The sequence below is a fragment of the Heterocephalus glaber genome, unplaced genomic scaffold (genome assembly GCF_053883595.1).
Source record: "Heterocephalus glaber isolate CG9 unplaced genomic scaffold, H.glaber_assembly_v1.0 deba00000122, whole genome shotgun sequence".
In the NCBI taxonomy this organism is placed as follows: domain Eukaryota; kingdom Metazoa; phylum Chordata; class Mammalia; order Rodentia; family Bathyergidae; genus Heterocephalus; species Heterocephalus glaber.
This window is the reverse complement of record NW_028258138.1, coordinates 54,879,637-54,901,625: the sequence shown is the minus strand read 5'-3', so window position 1 is coordinate 54,901,625 and position 21,989 is coordinate 54,879,637. Positions and strand designations below refer to the sequence as shown.

At 34.8% G+C, this 21,989-nt stretch overlaps 1 protein-coding gene across 10 annotated transcripts in view; it reads left to right on the top strand.

The window, feature by feature from the left end:
• The window catches only part of Cblb (Cbl proto-oncogene B), a 212,441-nt gene that overhangs the window by 109,310 nt on the left and 81,142 nt on the right, over positions 1-21,989 (top strand). For all 10 annotated transcript variants that reach the window (XM_021264279.2, XM_021264269.2, XM_004835783.3 and 7 more), the window contains exons 5-7: positions 8,878-9,034; positions 14,381-14,502; positions 18,401-18,538. In XM_021264279.2, coding sequence (XP_021119938.2) covers positions 8,878-9,034; positions 14,381-14,502; positions 18,401-18,538 — 417 coding nt within the window. The remainder of the gene's footprint in view (positions 1-8,877; positions 9,035-14,380; positions 14,503-18,400; positions 18,539-21,989) is intronic.

Here is a 21,989-nt window from a genome sequence, read left to right as displayed (position 1 = left end):
TTTCCTCTCCTACACAAGGGTGTTTTGCTGAGGTGATCAAAGAAGGAAAGTCTGTTCTGATAACCAAATAATGCCCTAGCTTCTTATTCCTTGTTGCCACACTTAATTGAGGTTTTAGTGAACGAATGCCTCTGTGGGCTTTAGGTTTATCATCAGTGAACTGTGACAAAGTTTCATTAACACAAGTACTACAGAAATGGAGGTTTTCCATTTGTCAGATAGAAGTTGTACATTTTGTATAATGTACTCTGGGAAGTCACTGGATACTCAAATAGTTATCTCTATCCACCTTAAATATTGAATAATGAATGATATTTTCATGGTAACACATTAAGATGTATATTTAACCAATGTTTGTTCTTAAATTCTATACAAAATAAGGTTTTTATTTGCTCAGCATATTTACTTTTTATACATTTTACACAAAACAGAACTGTATGCTTTTCCATACAAAAAATATCTGCACCATTCTTAAATCAACAGCTCTTTGATCAGCTCTTTTCCCTCTATTGTTTATGTCCTTTGTGTGTGTTGATTATTGGAAACTTTAGTTTGGAAAAGAAAAATGTGCCTCTTAGGCACTACTTTCATGGTCGCTGTAATGAAACTGGACATAATTACATATTTATGCTTCATGTTAAATCAATAGTTTTCTAATATTATTAAGCATTTCCCTTGTTCTTTTATGCCAGCAGCATTTTGTTAACCTTAATCAGTCTGACGTGTGTTTCTTCTAAATGGCATCTCATGTGGTGTCTTTCTTCAGTTCTCTGTGGTTTCCTGTTTTTTTGGTACATAGAGAAAAGTCTTTTGAGGTATTAAACCTCATATTTTTCTTCATGTAATAGTACATCAGACCTTAACTTTCTTATAAATGTAGTATAGTTTTGTGAGCCTGTCTTATCATTCATTTATGCCACTTATCATAGACTCCTTCTTTCGGGTTCTTCAGTCTTCACTGCACATCCATCAAGGAGTACTTCCTTTTACATTTCCTCTCTGTATGCTTTTTTTTTTTTTGCTTAAATTCTTTTATTTTAGGTATACAATACGTTTACATTTATCATTAGGTACTCATACCTGTACCTGATGTATCATAGTGTTTATTTTTTACCCATGCCCTGTGCTCCCTTCACCCTATCCACCCTTCCCTATTTACAAAGACTTTGTTTCCATTTTTAGCTTTGCTCGTAATTTTTCCTTTCCCGTCTTTCCATTCCCCTTCCGCTCCCACTTCCCCTACCCCATTGGACCTTTACCTCCTATTTAAAATTATCAATTATACATTTTAATCATTTTAATCCTTATTTACACTTTCAGTTTCTCACACTAGAGAAACTATTTAGTATTCACACATGTGTGTCCTATTTATTTCACCTAAGAGTATTGCCTCAATATCCATCCATTTCGCTATAAATGTCTCCAGTTTCTCATTCTTTATGGCTGAGTAGTATTCCATTTTATTTAAAAAATCCACATCTTCTTTATCCAGTTTCCAGTTGATGGGCACTTGGGCTGTTTTCACTATTAGAAACTGTGTCGCTATAAATATGGGTGCACATATAGCACTGTGGGATGATTCATTTAATTCTTTGGGGAAGATATCCAGCAGGGAAATAGCTGGCTCAAATGAAACCTCTAGTCCTAGTTCTTTGAGTATTGCCATACTGATTCCCACAGTGGTTGCACCAGTCTGCACTCCCACCAACAATGGAGGATTCCTTTCTGTCCACACCCGGGCCAGCACTTGTTATTGGTTAATTTCATGATAGCAGCCATTCTTTCTGGGGTGAGGTGGAATCTGAGCATTGTTTTCATGTGCATCTCTCCAATGACCAGTGATCCTGAACATTTTTTCATATGTTTATTTGCTGCTTTTACTTCTTTGTCTGAGAAAAGTCTGTTCATTTCAGATGCCCAGTTTTGAATTGGGTCTCTAAATTTGGGGGGGGGTCTCATTTTTTTCATTTCTTTATATATTCCACATCATAGTCCTTTGTCTGACGTACAGATGCTAAAATTTTTTTCCCTCATTATAGGTTGTTTCCTGGCTCTGTTGGTGGCTTCTCTTGCTGTGTCAAAGCTTTTAAATAAGATGAGATCCCAGGTGTTGATTCTTGTGCTCATTCCCTTGCTACTGAGGTTTTGTTCATAAAGTTTTTTCCTATGCCAATGTCTTCAAGAGTTCTACCTAACCTCTGTTCCAGCCAGTTCAGCGTTTCTGTTTTAATATTTAGATCTTTAATCCACTTCAATCTTAGTTTAGTGCATGGTGATAGATATGGGTCTAGTTTTAATCTGTGGTAGGCTGAGATCCAGTTTTTCCAAAACCATTTATTAAATAGGCTAGCTTTCCTCCAATGAGGGTGGTTGACTCTGTTGTCAAAGATGAGGTGGCTGAGTATGTCTGGAGTTGTTTCTTCATCTTCTAATCTATTCCACTGATCCTTGGGTCTGTTTCTTTGCCAGTACCATACTGTTTTTATCATGGTGGCTTTGTAGTAGAGTTGCAGGTTGTGGATTGTGATACCCCCTGCCATGTCTCTGTTGCCTAGAATTGCTTTTGCTATTCTAGGTCTGTTCTGGTTCTAAATGAATTTTTGGATTGTTTTCTATAGTTCTGTGAAGTATATGGTTGGAATTTCAATTAGGATTGTATTAAAATCTATATAGTAGTTTTGAAAGTATGGCCATTTTCGCTGTATTGGTTCTTCCTACCCAGGAGCAAGGGATATCTTTCCATTTTCTTAAATCCTCTTCGATCTCTTTTTTCAGAGTGCTGTAGAGGTCTTTTGCTTCCTTTGTTATATTGGCTTCCTAGATATTTCATTTTTGGGGGGATGCTATTGTAAAAGGAATTGTTTCCCTAATTTCTCTCTCAGGTTGTCTTGTTATTTACGTATAAGAAGGCTATTGTTTTTTCAGCGTTGATCTGATATCCAGCTACTCTACTGAATCTGTCAATTAAGTCTAGAAGTCTTTTGGTGGAGTGTTTTGGGTCTTCTGTGTAAAGTATCCTATTGTCAGCAAATAAAGACAGTTTAACTTCTTCCTTTCCTATCTTTATTCGTTTTATTTCTTTCTCTTTCCTAATTGCGGTGGCTGTTTCCAGAAATATATTGAACAGCAGTGGTATTAATGGGTATCCTTCTCTTTTTCCTGATCTTAGCGTGAAAGTTTTCAGTTTTTGACCATTTAGTATGATATTGGCTGTTGGTTTTTCATAGATAGCCTTAATCAGGTTGAGATGAAGACGTTCTATTGCAATTTTCTGTGGGCTTTTTATCATGAATGGGCGTTGGTTTTGTCAAATGCTTTTCTGCATCTATTGAGATGATCATATGGCTTTTGTCCTTGCCTCTGTTAATATGGTGTTATTACATTTATTGATTTACGAATGTTGAACCATCCTTGCATCCCTGGGATAAATCCGACTTGGTGAGGATGTATTATCTTCTTGATGACCCTCTGTATTCTGTTTGCCAGTATCTTGTTGAGGATATTTGCATCTATATTCATTAGGGAGATTGGCCTGTAGTTCTCTTTCTGGGTTGGGTCTTTCCCTGGTTTTGGAATCAAAGTAACAATGGCTTCCTATCTTCTTCATATAACTTTGGCAATTGATATGTATCTGGGCATCTGTCCATTTCTCTACATTTTCCATTTTTTTAGAGTACAGGTTCTGGAAGTAGATATTGATGATCCTCTGGATTTCTACTGGATCTGTTGTGACTTCACCTTTTTCACTCTTAATTGGATAGATTTGAGCCTTTTCTTTCCTTTTTTTGATAAGGTTGGCTAAAGGTTTATCAATTTTATTTATTTCGAAAAACCAACTCTTTGATTCATTTTTTTTTTATTGTTCTCAATCTCCATTCCATTGATTTCTGCTCTGATCTTTATAATTTCCTCTCTCCTAAGAGCTTTAGGTTTGTTATGCTTTTCTTTTTCTAGGAGCTTGAGGTTCTGAATTAGGTTGTTTATTTGAGTTCTCTTTGTTTTCCTAATATGGGCATTCACTGTTATGAATTTCCCTCTTAGAACTGCTTTCATTGTGTCCCATAGATTCCTGTATGTTGTACTTGCATTATCATTTACTTGTAGAAACTGTCTAGTTTCTTCTTTAGTTTCCTCTGTGACCCATTGGTTGTATAGGAGGGTGTTACTCAATTTCCATGTGTTTGTGGGGGTTTTGCAGTTTCTTATGCTATTGATTCCCAATTTTATTGCACTATGGTCTGATAATATAAAGGGGGTAACTTCAGTTCTTTTACATTTAGACAGACGTGTTCTATGAGCTAGCATGTGGTCTATTTTGGAGAATGACCAATGTGCAACTGAAAAGAATGTGTATCCTGATTTTGTGGAGTGGAGCACTCTGTAAACATCTATTAAATCCATTTGTTCAATAGCTTGGTTCAGTTCTAGAATTTTGTTGTTAATGTTTTGTCTAGATGATCCGTCCATTTGTGATAGTGGAGTATTGTGGTCCCCCACTACAATTGTATTAGTGCTTATTTGGTTTTTCATGTCCATTAATATTTGTTTTGTATTGTTGGGGACATTCATTTTTGATGCATAGATATTTATGATTGTCATTGCTTCCTCTTGGATTATTCCCTTCACAAGGATGTAGTGACCATCTTTGTCTGTCTTAATTAATTTTGGTTTGAAATCTACTTTGTCTGCAAAGAAGATTGGCACCCTTGCTCTTTTTCAGGTTCCTGTTGCATGGAGAGCTGTTTTCCATCCTTTTACTTTCAGTTTTTGAATTCCTTTTTGAGTTAGGTGTGTTTCTTGTATACAGCATATTGTAGGATTTTGCTTCTTAATCCATTCTGCCAGACTGTTTCTTTTGTTTGGTGAATTGAGGCCATTAACGTTGATGGTTATAATTGATAGATAGTGACTCATCCTTGTCATGATGTTTTACTATTGTTGACTCTTTTCTTATTGTACCCCCTTTCTCTTTAGTTTCTTCCTTTGCCTGGTGGTTTCCCTCTGTTGGGCCTCATGGAGTTGTAACCTTCATCGTCTTTTTCTAGGATATTGTTTAGAATTATTTGGAGTGCTGGTTTAATGTTCATGAAATTTCTCAGGTGTTCTTTGTCATGTAAGTATCTAATTTCCCCATTGATTTTGAAAGATAATTTTGCAGGATACACCAGTCTAGGTTGGAAGTTATTTTCTTTTAGGGCTTGAAATACTTCACTCCAGGTTCTCCTTGACTTGAGGGTTTGTGTTGAGAAGTCTGCTGTGATTCTGATGGGCTTTCCTTTGTGGGTGATTTGTTTCTTTTCTGTAACTGCTTGTCGGATTTTGTTCTTCTGTTGGGTTTCTGGGATCCTATTATATGTCTAGGTGTAGGTTTTTTTTGATCATGGCTAGTTGGAGTTCTATATGCCTCACTTATCTTTCTGTCCAGTTCACTACCTCTGTCTGGGAAGTTGTCTACTATTACTTCTGTGAACAGTTTTTTTTTATGTCTTTTGTAGTTTCTCCTGCTTTTTCGTGGACTCCTATCAGTCTTATGTTATTCTTCTTTGCATTGTCTAGCAGCTGTTGGATTGATTTCTTGTGCTTCCTTACTATTTTGAAGAAATCTCTGTTTTCATGGTCTTTAACCTCAATCCTGTCTTCTATATCTGATATTCTCTCTTCACCTACCTTTAATCTGCTGTGAATACTTTCAATGGTGTTTTTAATCTCCTGGATATCTGTTTGAATCTATTTCATGGATTTCATTTCTTTCTTATGTTGTTTGATCATGGTTTCCATTTATTATGCTGGGCATTCATGACTCCCAGCATAGTTCTAAGCCCACTTATTTTTTATCTGTTTCTTTTCTAGAGCCTCTAATCGTGTCTTTCGCTCTTCTCACCATTGCTAGTTATCTGGATTATTATTTCTGCTTTGATTTTTTCTAAAGCTTCATTCATCTGTTTTGTTACTTCCTGTGCTATCAGTTCAGGGTGTCCAGGTGGTTGATTATCAGACTTTTCCACCTCATTTCCCCCAGAATTTGCCTTTTGCTGAGTAGAAGTCTGAGTTTGTGCCTTGCTTAAATGTCTTCTCGTTTTTGTGTTTGGTACTGTCCTTGGTTTAATTCCTGGTTTGATACTTGGAAATTGCTTATTGTTAGTATCTTTGTTGCTTGTATTTAGAACCCTTATGGAATCATTGCTTCTCAGAGGTGTCTTCCAGATATTGCTGGTCTTTAGGTTTTGAGTTGCTAATGGCTCTGAGGCTATCTCATTTTCATTATACCAGGAAGGACAACTGATTAGATCAATCACAACACCTTAGCCCAAGTGTACAGTCAGCAACACCACTGCATCAAGCACAGCTTATAAAATAACAATTTTTGGTAGTTATGAATCTATGACCTTTAACTGTGTGAATTAAATGAAAATTGAGGACCAACCGAACATATTTTTATAGTGAATAAACTCTTCAATATAGCAACTTTACCCTTCGGGATGGGGAGTTAGAAGGAGTTGGGGAGGGAGGGATAGCTAGGTAGAAGGATAGGGAAAGGTTACCAGTGAGGAGGACACAGGAAGATCATGCAAACTGTAAGAAACTGTTGAAGACAAGAGGAAAAGACAGAATGAAAGAACAAAGAGGAGAACCAAACAATCTAACAGCAATAGTGAGGCTATAGAAACTTTCTTTACTTTCCTTTAAAACTAATGAGAATCTAGAGAAGAAAATAGAGAAGAAAAGAAAAATAAAGAAGAAACACAAATTAGGGCCAGAACAGGAACAAAAAGGGAGATGAAGAAGAATGTGGGACAGTGAGAGAGTGAGTGAAAGAAAAAAGTTAGAAAAAAGCAGAAGAGAAAAATAAAAATTTGAAGAGTAGAAAAAGAAAAAAATTAAAAATAAGAGCAAAAAAATAAAATAATATTTTGTAAAAAATAAAAATGAAAGGCCTCCTTCAGGGCATGTCTCTGTTGTCACAATAGACAACATGGGCAGTAGTGTGCAGATATAAGTCAGTGAGTCTCAGCAAGGCAGCAGCAGACCTGTGAGACTCAGGCAGATTTCTGGCTCCAAGTAGTCCCAAGTTGAGCTCCCTGTTCTCCTGCAGAGTTGAACTCTGCAATATTCTACTACAGGTTCCAGCTGCCCTTCCCCTGAAGATAGTCCAAGTTGGGATGGGAGGTGATGATCCCTCCAACTTACCAAGTAAGGTGGTCTCGTGTGCCTTTATTGCAGAGATTCTCTTCACTTTTCCAGTGGGCTTCAGTTTTCATAAAGGAGCCTGAGAGAGGCCCTCTTTCAGTTGTTCACTTCTGCTCTATCTTCTGGAGCTCAGGACAATAGCTTTTATGACCCCCTGTGCCTCTGTATAGGTCCTCATGGTCTGAAGACTGGTCGGTGGTGGGCAGGGCGCAGGTTGGACAGTTCAGGGCTCAAAGAGGCCAAGGTCCTCTCCCCTCTCTGTATTTTTTTAGCACTACAAATCTTACATTCTTCAAGAACCAAGATGGTATCTGTGAGTGTGTTTCCATAGTTCTGTGTCCCTGAAAGTGCTTGACTTAGCCATTAATAGCTAGTAGGTCGATTTGCAGACTCAGGGTGTGGGTTGCAGCACATTGGAGTCAGTGGGAAATGAATTAGAACTCACTTCTCAGACTCCACCCAGGGCTACAGGATATCTTGGGTTGGCATTGAGCAGTCTCTGTGTTAACAAGCCCTTTGTATGGTTCAGATGGATGCTAAGGCTGACAGCCACTACGCTAGATACTCAGTCATGAATAAGAAATGTGAAACTTAGTGATAATTCTCCATTGGGAGGATTCATATACAATGGGGCCAGGCAAAATTTTGTCCTTTCTGCTTGAGTCTTTTATTTCTTAAAAGACAGTGGTAAAAAAACTCAAAATTTAAATATTTGCTATCTTTTAAAAGGGTGCATATTAACTCTTTTGAAAATTACCATTTACATTTTTAAAAATAGGAATGAAGGGCCAGGGATTTAGCTCAGTGGTTCCACCGCCTGCCATGCAAGCGCAAGGTCCCAAGTTTGATCCCCAGTACCAAAAAAAAATGATTTCTTCCATTCCTATTGATTCAGCAATAAGCACTTGACCTAAGAGGAAGAATGTCACTGAGCAGTATATAAAGGGTGTTAATTAATTTCCATGCGGGAGGGAAAGATGAGTGAAAGTTGGAAAGTAGTCACTTAGGGATTTGGTTGGGAGATAGAACTTCCTGGCTAATGTTCTGTGTGCTTCTAAATTTTTTGAACATGTAACATGTAGATGTATTACTTATTAAAATTTCTGATATGTGATGTGAATGATAAAGAATGAAGAGATGGTGGATAAATTAATTCCTCTGAGATAGCAATTATAGTTACTTTTTTAAAAGTAAGATTTCTCATTGCATGAGAATGAAGAGTTACATGCGTTTTTCATCTCCGCAGAAAACATCAGTAAGGGGACACAAGTCTTTATGACTTTCTACCCTACGCTTATTGAAATGGTGTATACACATGACTCTTGTACAGTGAATAAAGATTCCTGCTATTCTATGGATCCATCCTCTTGTAACTACCTTAAGAAAACAGAAAAGGAGAATTTACTATTAAGCCATAGCTAAACAACCTGATACTTCCTTTGAATGTGTTTATAGAGATATCTTGATAGCTGAGGTGTTTAAGAAAGAAATTGTTTCTTTTAACTTTCTTAGTAAATGCAATATGACAAAGTTAATATTACTGTGATCTGAATTTTGAACAGTATTCTCAACTATTTCTTTCACTGCAAATGTTACTATTTTATGATTTAAAAATTGTGGTGTTTCAGTGGAAGATATATGTTCATTGCCACTTAATTCAATAATTAATTTTGTTTTTCCCTTGCACAGAACTATTGTACCATGGAAAGTATTCAGACAGTGCCTTCATGAGGTCCATCAAATTAGCTCTGGCCTAGAAGCAATGGCTCTGAAATCAACAATTGATTTAACTTTCAATGATTACATTTCAGTATTTGAATTTGATATTTTTACCAGGCTATTTCAGGTAAGCTTTGTATTTGCCTAATGTATCAATCCTTTCCTTTCTACCCTCTTGCCCTTCTCTCCTCCCTCCTTTACTCCTCCCTCCCTGTGTGTTTGTGTGTATGTCTCTCTCTCTCTCTCTCTCTCTCTCTCTCTCTCACACACACACACACACACACACACACACACATACATAAATGCACAAAAAAAAAAAGGAAAAGAGTTTCATTCTTGGTAGTTCATAAATTTATTCCTGTAAATGTTTGGTCATTCTTCTAAGTTTCAAGTGAGTCATTTGGTATTGGAGTATCAGGTCCTGTGAGCCTGGTGATTGGTTGTTAATTTTGGGAAGACTCACGCAAAAGAGTTCTGTTGTAAACGCTCTACTTAGATTCTCACTTTGTTCTGGCAACCCCAACCCCATAGAACACAACATTTACAGGTGGGGATTTGCCAGAGCTGTATCCCAACTCCTCTTTAACTGTAGCATTCATTAGGTCAGAAGGGAAGTAGCAAAGTTAGAAATAGCAGACTTCTACACAGAAGTATCTTGTGGTTTTATACTGTTTTACACGTTGCTTTGTTCATTCAGCTATATGTAATGAACATTTTTTCCATGTAAACAGATATTCTTCCTCAAAATGATTTTTCAGTAATCACATCCTATCTAATATTCCATGAATATTTAAAATTTGTGTTTTGAGTTTGGTTTTGCCATTAAAATGCATATTATCTATTGGATTCAATTGAAATAGTCACAAAATAATACCACTTAAAAGTTTTATAATTATTAGCATAAATTACACAGTGACATAAGTTGATCAGATACCAGGCTTATTTGTATTCTGACACAATTTTTATTATTTTAATCTGCAGTATTATTCTGATTGAAACTTTCAACAAATTTTACGGTATAACTTTGGTTTTATATTTTCCATGTTATATGAATTTTACTTCTCTGATGTATGATTCTGCTTGTGACACTAGCCAGCTGAGATAGGATGACTGATATATGTTTAAGAAAAAAAAAAGAAAACAAATTTCCCCACATTGGATTAGTTTCTAATTTACAAAAGAACTTTTTAATAGAAGACAAAAGGACTTCTATCAACAATATGTATGGGGTACATTTTACTTTATTGCAATTTTAAATCATAATTATACAATATCTAGAGTATGACTGGCTGGATAAATTACAGCAGAAAGTGTGCTTTTGCTTATTTTACATTTATAGTAGTTTCATGTTTATAACATTGATCCATATAAATTGCCAGTTTATATTTAAAAATTTTTTTTTCTAGTACTGGGGATTGACCCCAGGGCCTTTGCACTAAGCTAAATCCCTAGCTAGCTAGCTAACTTTCTTTTCTTTGTGTCTTTCTTGTCCTCCCCTCCCTTTCCCTCCCTTCCCCTTCCTTCCCCTCCCCTTCTCTCCCTTCCATTCTTTCTTCCTAGTTTCCTTGTTTCTTTTCTTCCTTTCTTATTTTGAGACAGGATCTCACTAAGTTGCTCAGGCCGAGCTTGAATTTATTATCCTCCTTCCTCAGCCTGAGTGTTGGGATTACAGTGTGTGCCACCATGTCTGGCTTGTTTTTTTTTAAGGATTCTAAAATGCGTTTTTGTTTGTTTGTTGGTATTCTTTGCTTATTTTTTGAAACAGGGTCTTACTATGTAGCCCAGGCTGGCCTCACGTTTGTGATCCTTGTGGCTCAGCCTCCCAGTTGCACGGATGATGGGTGTAGGGTGTACACCATGACACCTGCCTTCAGACACACTTTAAAAACAGTGGTGTTACCCAATACTGATTGTGTTATAGTGGCAACTCTCCTTTCTTTTAAGATTTTCCGTAACTTTTCAGAATAAACACATCCTTTGTTTAACATGATACAAGAAATAAAAAGAACTTTGCTTCTATACCTTTAGAAGTAAAAAAGCTGGAGCAACTTTCACACATTAAACTTAATGGCTCATTTTAGTAAGTGAGTATTTTGTCTGTGCGTGGAACTTGGATGACTTTTTAGTGTGGGTATTAAATGCTAGAATGCTCTAGAGTTATGTCTTAAAAGTATGGGGGCAACTTAATTTTTAAAATTCCTACCCAAACAGCAGCTTAATATGTGTACATATTTTCTTATAAACAATTTCACTTTAAAACAGCACAAGTAACTTTAATATTCTGAGGTTTATGTCTTATTTATATTTGCTGGAATGGAAAAGGAAAGGGATATTTTAAACAGAGCTACTGTAAAAAGTTTTAGACAATAAAACCAAAATATTAACTAGGCCAAATGCCTAATCTCTTTTAAAAAACACTTGTAAGAAGGAGCTGAAAAATTCTTGGAGAGTTTTTTTATTGTCTTGGGTTTCTGTAATTATTCAGTGCTTTGACAGTAATCATCTGTGTCCCTTAAAACATGATCTTCTGCTTTTATATGACTTTAAAAATCCAGTGTTTTCTTAATTTATTATATTTGTGGCATCCTTAAGTTTGCACAGTCTGTGAAGAATGTGTTAATACTGTAACCGCACAGGCATATTTTACTGTACATGGTACTAATATTAGTAGCTCTGAATTATGGGGGTAGGGGAATGGGCAGAGTGGGATCTGAAAGTGGGTAAAGTACAATCAGGATTTGGGGTCTAAGGTAGATAAAGTAGCATAAGAGTTTGAAGAAGAGATCAGTGGAGACTAGGATAAAGTTGAGAATTGAATAGGAAAGGAAAGAAGACAGCCTCTTCCTCTGGCTCCTCACCTTTATACCCAGGTAGAAATTGAACAAACACTAGAGAGTATTCAGAAGGATCTTCCTGTGGTTATATTTTACCTTTGCCATATCGTCTTCTTTCTTCTCCCTTTAATCCTGGTCTTTCTTCTCCAGGTGGCTGAGAGATTTTGTGATAGGCAGGTACTAAAGTCCTGAAATGACATATATGGATTTTGTTTCTCCCTTTCCTTTCCTTGGAGCTGCTATTTCCCTTTTCCTTCTATTTTCCCCGCTATTAGGGAAGACTGGGTCATCAGAGATGGGGCACTACATTTGAGGGTGCCAGGGTAAGGAAGGAGTGTTTGCGGGACTATCCTGGTTATTATGAAATACAGGTCATTAGTGGAAAAAAAAAGAAGGCAGAGGAAGAGGAAGAAAGTCATCAGTTACAGCAAAAAATTTATGAAGAGTATCTGGGCAAGCTACTTAAAGCCTCTCTGCTAACATAAGTTTTAAGTCAGTAACTGGCTCTTGAAAATAGTGGCATTTGGCATGATGGAAGGACTAATTAATTCATTTCTTTAACTTTTGTAGTAGTTTAAAAATTTCCAAGCAATTTTGGATTTGTGTATATGAAAAAAATTTCCTTTGATCAGTGAATTATTCTCCAAAACACTTTGTTTTGCCTTCTTTAAGCCATTAGTTTGCGAGATACTTTGAAAAGGAAAAAAAAGCATGCTTAAGTAACATGTGTTTTTGACTGTTTGAGTGGGCTGCGTTTAATGAGTACACAGCACACAGACCCATCCTATTACATAAATATTTTTGCGATTAACAGCTGGCCCTCTGGATCATGTACTAAGAAATGGCTGCTAAATACTGCAGCAGTTGGCTCTCAACTCCTATTTCATTTTTTTCCACTTATATTTTAACCTATCCATTGACAGTCCATGAAATTTAGCATTTTAAAAAGTGGTTCTTTCCATTAACGTTTGTGGACTTTAATGCAAGTGTCCCCAATATTTGTTTTATATTGGATCTATCTTTGGCCTTTGTAGTTGAGAAAGCAAAACAATAAACAAATATGCTAATATTTCCCCAACTATGTTTTATGTAATTTTTAGTCATACCTTAAGACAAAATTAAAAACATGCTTTTATTCAAGTGCAGATAGAACTCTCATGTTAGTATTCTCCAGAGCGCCTTTTAAGCCCAATTAGATATTTTAGTGTGATGAGGAAATAGCCTAAAGATTTTTCTTGTTATGTCAAAAAAGGCTAAATGACTCTTTATTACTAAGTCATTCTTTCCCTTGTTGTTCTCATCTCAAGGGAAATAATCCTTGAACAATTCTGACTTGGAAATTTGAAACTTGATTTACAATAATGAAGAACAAGTCTCAAAACAAACAAAAGCAGGAACTCTCATCAGTAATCAAGCCCAGGATATCTTTTTCAATAGTTTTTACTTGGCCACATAAATTACCTGTTTTTTTTCTTTCATGGAGAAGATTGGAGTTAAGAATCTGGCACATTAGATGTACTATGCTGCCAATTCCTAGGAATAAATGTAGCCTCAGCCTGAAAAATAATTGCAAATGATTCATCCACACCCTCAAGCAAAGTTGTCTATCACTAACTGCCTTTTTCTCTTGCTGTGGTAGCTGGAGGGACAACTAATCAGATCAAAGAGAGATTGATATATTGATACCAGGTATTTTGTGAATTTTTTTTATATAACTCATTTTTAAACCCTAAATGTTTCCTATTTTATAATTGTTTAAGCCTAAACCAAGAGAAAGTACAGTAGCATGCTACCTTGGAGGAAACATGAAAGTTACTATTCAACAACAGTGTATCTGACACTGTGTATGTCTGTCAGTATCCGTGGATGAGCAAGACAGACATGTTCCTTGCCCTTAGGTAGCTTATGTTAATGTGCAACTTTTGCCAAAACACTTTCTGTGGTATGCTTTGTCATTGTACAAAATGAGGCACCTGTGGGCACATTAGTGGACAGAACAGACATATAGCAGATGAGGAATGTGACAGGCGGTACCTGTTTTAAATATGCTGGTCATTTTCATTGAGGAAGGGACATTGGAGAAAGGAATCACATGACATTTGGAAGGGGAGAATTTAGGTAGAAGAATCAAAGACTGGTGACAGATGGGCTGGTGTTCAGGCCAGTGACAAAGAGGCCAGTGTGACCAGAGAAGAGGCAGGAAGTGGAAGTGTGATAAGAGACTGGGACAGAAAGTCACCTGAGATCAAACGGTGTTAGGCCCATTGGAGTCATTGGAGGCTCTTTACGAGTACTTTGGTTCTTATTTAAAATTAGAAAGTTTTGAAGAAAAAGATTATGTGGTTTATGTTTTAAAATGATCACAAATGCTGTATTAAAAGTAGACTATGTAGAGGTTATAAGGTTTTCCTTTTTGTTCTTTATATTCGGTTCCTAAGAGATCTTTTTTCTGTCTGATTACATTTCTCAACCAAAAAAGAACAAACTATTGCATATTTGCTGTTAACAAAGGTTAACTCAAGACAAATAAGTACAAAAATATCCAGTAGAATTTCATTAAGGGTATGAAATAATGAGTTGGTGTGTAATCATTGGTTGATATTATCTAGATATTCTCTCAATTTATGTATTTTTTTCAGCCGTGGGGCTCTATTCTCCGGAATTGGAATTTCTTAGCTGTGACACATCCCGGGTACATGGCATTTCTCACTTATGATGAGGTTAAGGCACGCCTGCAGAAGTACAGCACCAAACCTGGAAGGTAAGGCTTTGCAACGGTAACCTTCTACAGCAAATTTAAAGAAAAGAAATCTTCCATGGTTATTATCTGAATAAATCAGTAACTCTTACCAGGGATGAGGAAGTTACTAGAACAAAATGGTGCTTCTCAGTTGTGACCTTTAAATTGATGGATTGTGCTTGTTGTACAACTTAGTGTTCATGAATTCAAAGGGGATGTGCTACTGTGCAATGTGATAAACTTAAAGATTCATTTATCCTTAGATTTCTGCTTTTCACATTGGAGGATATTAACATATATTGATTATTTTTAATTCCTGTGTTTTATACAGCATTGTATGTGTATATTTGAATACTTGAATATCTTAAGTATTGAATACTGAAGACAAATAGATCATTTTACTTACATGGTAATACAAATAAATATGTGTAAATGCATTTACATGCATACTTGTACATGATAAATACATAAAACACATAAATATTAGCCCAGTGTTACCACAAATCAACTTCATGTCCCTGAGAACAGCTTCTGTAACACCTCAAACCTCTTTACAGCTTCAAAAATTGTTTCATTTTACAAATGATGTAATAGACTGAGACTTACAGAGGTTGAGTGTTTAGTTAGCGAAGCCTTTGGATTTGGCCGAGAAATCACACCTAATGAATGACAAATGCAAGACCAGAAAATCTGTCCCTTCCCTGGATACATGCATTTTCTACTATTTTCCACCTAGCCATTTGAGCGATGACATCTGTTATGGTACAGTGTTCTGAGTACAGCAGTAGAGACACTAGAGATCTGTGCTCAGAGTTGTCACTTTTTGGCAGGAGAATATCATTTTGCTGCCCATTAGTGCACTGATTTTCATATAGAGATGGTTTCCTTCAAGAATGAATTTGTTAAAAAAAGAAAAGAATGAATTTGTTTTTCAAGCCCACCTTTTGCTTCTAGGATCATTTTCATTTGATTTGTAATAACTTTGGTGTTTATCCTTTCTTAGTCTTCTAAGATTTAAGCCAACAGTTTTGATTCTTTCTTCTCTATCACAGTAAAAATTTAATTTGTTTAAGGAATTAATATGTTACGAAGAGAAGTTGATGGTACAGGAGATAACTAGGCTGCTGTTGAAGGTTCTGTTTAAGAGTTTTATATGTTCATGGGGACTTAGGTTCTGTTTAGATTAAGGAGAGTTTTGTATGTTCATGGGATTGTTTTGTATCATTGAAGGATTTCTTATGATTAGGTTTTTGAATAGCTAAAGAAGAAATAGGTAGTTGTAGTAATGTGTAATGTGCAAAGTGTGATGTGAGAACTTAAAATATGTTTAGGAAAACTTTTTGTGAACAAAATCAAATAATTTTAAATATTTGCTTTGCAGAATAACTGTGATTCACTGGTCTTTTTCCTAGAACATTTTGATCTTTTTAAATTCAAAGTAAGGAAAATACTTGGTTCTGTTCCAAGGACACTTCTGTTCTAACTAATGTGCTGAAATTATATTTGAGGGTTGAGGTATAGGATGTGATCCTTAATACCACATATGCACAAATTGAATGACTTAGTGTTAAAGAGTGCTTGAATCAAAAATGACCTTGTCAACATGAAACATATTCTTTTGATTATGTTAATTATGCCATTTTTGCAAAGCGAGGTACTAAAAATAAGGCAAAAATTGATTTCACGAAGCTCAGAAGTAGCTACCAACAAAAGGGTCAGCAGCAAATGATAGAAAATGTTACACAAATGAAAGTGAATAACAAAAATGTGCATAAGAGGAAAAAGTTGTTCTAAAAGGCCATTTTGTCAACTATCATCAAATTACTAGTAATGATACTGCTATTGTACATGAATTGTTTGAACCGCCTATGTGATGATCAGTTTTAGAAACATCATCTTGAAAGAATATTTAAGAAAACAAAACGGGATGTTAAAAACTGAGCAATTTCATAAGAATGCTTTTTGGTATTAGGCTCTTTATATGAAAAAATATGGAACTAGTTTAAAAATATTAACCATGTAGATTTATAATTTTATATTTTCATATATTTCTACAGATTTTTAAGGTTCTTATATTTTACTCTTTTATTGTTATATTTTTCCATTTAGTTTATTGGTACATTTTAGGTATACAATACAGTTGCATTCATCATTGGGATCTTGTACCTTTACATGAGTATCTTGGTTCTTATTTTTTCCCCATTCCCCTGCCCTTCACCCGCTTCACCCTTCCCTATTTACAAAGACTTTGTTTCCATGTTTTTCCTTTTCTCATATTTTTTCTTTTCCCTTCTTTCCTTTCCCCTTCTCCTCCCACGTCCCCTATTCCTTTAAACATTTTCTTCCTATTTCACAATATCAATTACACATTTTGATTCTTATTTACGCTTTCAGTTATTCACACCAAAGAAACTATTTGGTATTTACACATTTACACATGTGTGTCCTATTTATTTCACTTAAAGAGTATGGCCTCAATGTGCATCCACTTATATAAATGTCTCTAGTTTCTCATTCTTTATGGCTGAGTATTTTACTTTTTTATTTGAAAGAATTGTATCATATACATTTCTTAATGTAACTAGTTACGATCTTCTAAAGTAAGTTATAACTTACATTGACTTTCTATTTTTATAGCACTTTTCATAACGTCACAGTCTTTAGTCTATGTAGAATTGTTTTATCTGATTCTGATTAAAGATGCCAATAATTGACAGGTTGATATCCCTATTTTCAGGCTTTCTAGCGCAATATCTTTTTAGATTTCTTTGAAAGGTCCTCTACAGTGGTTCTATCACGAGTATGAAGATCTTAACATTAAAATATCACATTTTCTGTTGTTATAAAAACTTGTTTCCTGGTAGATGAAATCACATTGCATTACTAAATATTCAGGTTAATTAACTGTGGTGACTGTATAGCCATTATGTGTGCTAAATTATATTTTGCGAAGTTTTTATATAGTGCTTGGTTTGTCAATAACTGACATAAATTAAGAGATATTCATTTCCCTTATTTCTCTCTTATTTTTTACATTCATATAGCAGCTCTCTTGTAGCCAGCAGACTTAAGTTAACTTACTTTTGATCTACTTAATGAGCTATAAAATCCAGATATGGATATTGATGATGGCAGGATTGAGTGTAATACACTGAAATAAAGAGAAATGATCTAAACTGACATAGACAACTAAATGAATAAGTAAATGATGATGCATTTAAAGCCAAGTCAATGTCTCCTTTCATTGGAGATTCATTTTAAAGGATTTGTCTTTCATTTCATTTATGTTTGGAACAATTTTGGCTTCATAGTGAAAGATACAGTCCTTAGTTTGGCAGGTTTGAGTGGCAAATATGAATTTACCTAGTTTGCATTCTCATTATTATAGTTCAGCTCTTTTGAGATTTATTTAAAGATAGATCACTGAAATACTTGAAAGAAAAAGTATTATTTTAAAATAAGTTAACAGTTAAAATGCATAATTTTAATATTTAAAAATAAGCCATTGAATTCCACTATAGAAACTGGCTCAGTTTCTGAGATGGAAAATTAAATTCTTATGCATGTATCTTATTTTTACTTCTCAAAAATGACCTATGTCATAGCCGTTTCATATCTGCAGCATTTTCATACACAGCATCCCTGATAATGATGACAATAAATCATTTGATACTTTACAACTTATGTGTTTTCTCATATAACTCTTGAGATAAATAAGTGAAAAGAATTTGTTACCAATATTTGTTTTACAGGTCAAAAAACACAGAAGTATGATGATGTTAAAAACATGATAAAACTTTCTATCAGGAATTTTAAATGATTCTGCGTCTTATTTTGCTTTTTAAAAAGCCTAACAAATTATTTAATGTTTAGCATACCTTTTGAATGTGATTGAACAATGTTTGCTTGTGTTTTCCAGCTATATTTTCCGGTTAAGCTGCACTCGACTGGGACAGTGGGCCATTGGCTACGTGACCGGGGATGGAAATATCTTGCAGACCATACCTCACAACAAGCCCTTGTTTCAAGCCCTGATTGATGGGAGCAGGGAAGGATTGTAAGTATGAGAAATGGGATTGAGCTAGTTTATGACTCACAAAGTTGAAAAATAGAGTCTGCCCAGAGATGGAGAAAGTAGATAGTGAGGCTGACAATCACCTCAAGACTCGGAAATGTATATTGTTTATTGTTCATCTCTTTAGTCATTTTAAGGCAACCTAATTATTTGAAACTAAGTATATGATGTAAAATACAATGACAAATTACGTTATCAGTTTGCACCTCTCATAGGAAAATTTGAGACCTAAATACTTTTAAAATAATACAGTTGCCACTTTTTATTTTGACTGTTAGTACTATATTTTTTTTCTTTTTATCTTTTTGTTTCTCTACCTTTTTTTTCTTTTTCTCTGTATTCTTTTCTTTGCTCATTATAGTAATCTATCCAAAATCCTCTCCATGTGCCACTTCTTTACTTTTACAAATTTTTCTTTTTCTTGGCAGTAGTAGGGATTGAATCCAGCATCTTCCTCTCAGCTACATCCCCAGCCCTCTTTTATTCTTTGAGACAGGATCTAGCTAAGTTGCTCAGGGTGTGCTCCAACTTGTAATCCCTCCTGCCTGAGCCTGTGAGTACCTGGGATTATAGGCATGTGCCAAGATCCTGGCCAACAGGGGCTTTTTAAAATTTCTTGAGTAACTTAGAGATATATGTAATCCAATTTGCAAGAATGGATTATGATAGGAGCCTATCAGGAGATAGATAGTCCACCAGAGTTAGTGAAGAGCAAATAATCTGAGTACTGCTGTTCCATAGAAAGGACATTTTGAAAACAGTAAGTGAAATAAATCAGACACACAAGCTTACATATCAAAGTTTCTGTCATTTGAGTTATTCATAGTACAAATAAGCAAAATAAAAGATTGATTAAAAGAAAAATAAGGATAAAAGATTGATAAAAGGGAGATAGATCTTTTTTAAATAGAAAGGGGATGCAAAGATGAGGGAAGCTGGACATGGTGGCACACACCTGGACACTGAGCCAAGAGGATGGCCGTGAGTTCCAGGCCAGCCTGGGATACATAGTGAGTTCAAGGCCAGCCTCAGCTATATATCTAGTGATACCCTATCTCAAAAAAAAAAGTAAGGGACAAGAGTGGGAGGGAAAGGAAAAGGGACATTAAAAAAAAAAGATTTAAGATGCTCATGTGCCAATAACCCACCATGAATGTAAACATTATATGTGGCAAATATGGTCTAAATAATAATAATAATAATGAAAATGAAGAAAGGGAGTCTAGAGATGGAGGAGGGAGGTGGGTGGGGAGGGGAATGTGAATAAAATAAAAAGAATCAAGATATGTTAAGTACATGTATCTACTCCCTGGGGTGAATGTAAACATCATGCACTGCAAATATGTACTAATAAAAACAGGAAACAGTTGTGTCATTTGTAGGAAAATAGGTGCACCTAGAAAACATAATGTTAGGGAAATAAATCAGACACAAGCTTACATATTGCATGGTTTTTCTGATATGAGGAACCCAAATTAAAGAGAAAATAAGATAGAAAATAGGAAACAAGGAGATAGATCTTTTGCAATATGAAGAGTCACCAAAAGAATAATGGAGGGAAGAGAGAGGGAAGGAGAATGGTATAAGAAAGAATTAAGATGTGTTATGTATTTGTTCCAACTTCAGCTCCCCACCATGAATGTAATCATTACATACTGCAAACATATACTGATAAAAATATTTAAAAGAAAGTAAGACAGATAAAAAGGGAAAAAGAAATATGTGTGAAATATGTGAAGAAACAGTATATGTTTTTAAAGCTACAAGTTTTCAGGAAATTACATAGAAAGTAAATCACAAATTTTGGAACCAAATATGAATTTCTTTTTGAATTTTCATAAATTTGCTATAATTATTTGTTTTACCTTAATTTGGATGTATTAAATATTCATATGTGCAGCTTTTGACTCATTATAATTGTAGGATTTTTAGTTTTCTTGTTTTTATTTTTTTCACTAAGTTTATTGGTACATTTTAGGTATACAATACAGTTACATTCATCATTGGGATCTTGTACCTTTACATGAGTATCTTGGTTCTTATTTTTTCCCCATTCCCCTGCCCTCCCTTCACCCCCCTCCACCTTTCCCTATTTACAAAGACTTTGTTTCCATTTTTTTCCTTTTCTCATTTTTTTCTTTTCCTTTCTTTCCTTTCCCCTAGCCCTCCCACTTCCCCTACTCCTTTATACCTTTTCTTCTTATTTCACAATATCAATTATACATTTTGATCCTTATTTACACTTTTAGTTTTTCACACCAGAAAAACTATTTGGTACTTGCTCATGTGTGTCCTGTTTATTTCACTTAAGAGTATGGCCTCAGTGTGCATCCACTTAGCTATAAATATCTCTAGTTCCTTATTCGTTAGTTTTAAAGAAAAGTTACTTGAAAGTTTTACTTTACAAAGGTGTGAGCAGAGAAACCTGTAAATGGAATATTTTGATATTCTTACTTGTATTGTTACTATACTTTCCATCTAGTTTTAAAAGCCAATCAAAAACACTAAATTACAGTATTATAGTCAATGCAACAAAGCCTCTGAACTCTTACGCAGAATAACTGTTAATCTTTACACCAGGACACACACACACACAGACTGTGGCATCTTCAGAGGGAATGGCTAGTTTAAATTTCCATAGCAGATAAAGATAAAATAGATTACATTATGTTTGTTAAGTTTAGTGATTTCTTCAGATCAGTGAAACCGCAGGGTCATCTGGTCCAACTATTATCAATTTCAGCCATATTTCCTTATAGTTAATCCAATATTGCATGATATAGATGATAACTTGGTTTATTTTGGTAAACATCAAAAATTGCTTACTCCTTCCCTGCCATGAAAGGTGGCTTATTAGCTGTATACAGAATAACAATCATCAAAGGGCCCCTGATAAGTTAAATAGAAAATTTTAACCTGTCCTTAACATCTTTCTTTTCTTTTCTCTTTTTAAAATGTTTCTTCTCTATAATTTTTGTAATTATTTCTGAATTTGTCCTAGAATTTCTACATATTTTTGATGTATGATAAAATACTGTACGATAATTCTTTTAATGGTTATTTTAGGATATAAAAAGAAATTACCACGTTTTGCTTATTATTTCCGTATTTTAATATCTGTAGAATTTGGAATGTGTCCCCATAGATTATACTGTATTTATATGTCAACAAAGAAATCATTTTACTGATCTTTCTCATACTGTATAAGAATCATCTACCTTTTAAGTTCATTTTTCTGAGTTTCTTGCATAAATTCTGGTAGTTACTAACATCGTTATAGACTCTTCATTTAAACATAAGTATTTTTATATAAAGTTCTCCACTATAGAAAGAAATTAAACAAAACTAACCATAATTTACTCAATTGATATCTAGCAGTAATATTACCATTTCTTAATTAAAAGTGGGTATTAACTGAAAAAAATCTTCATTT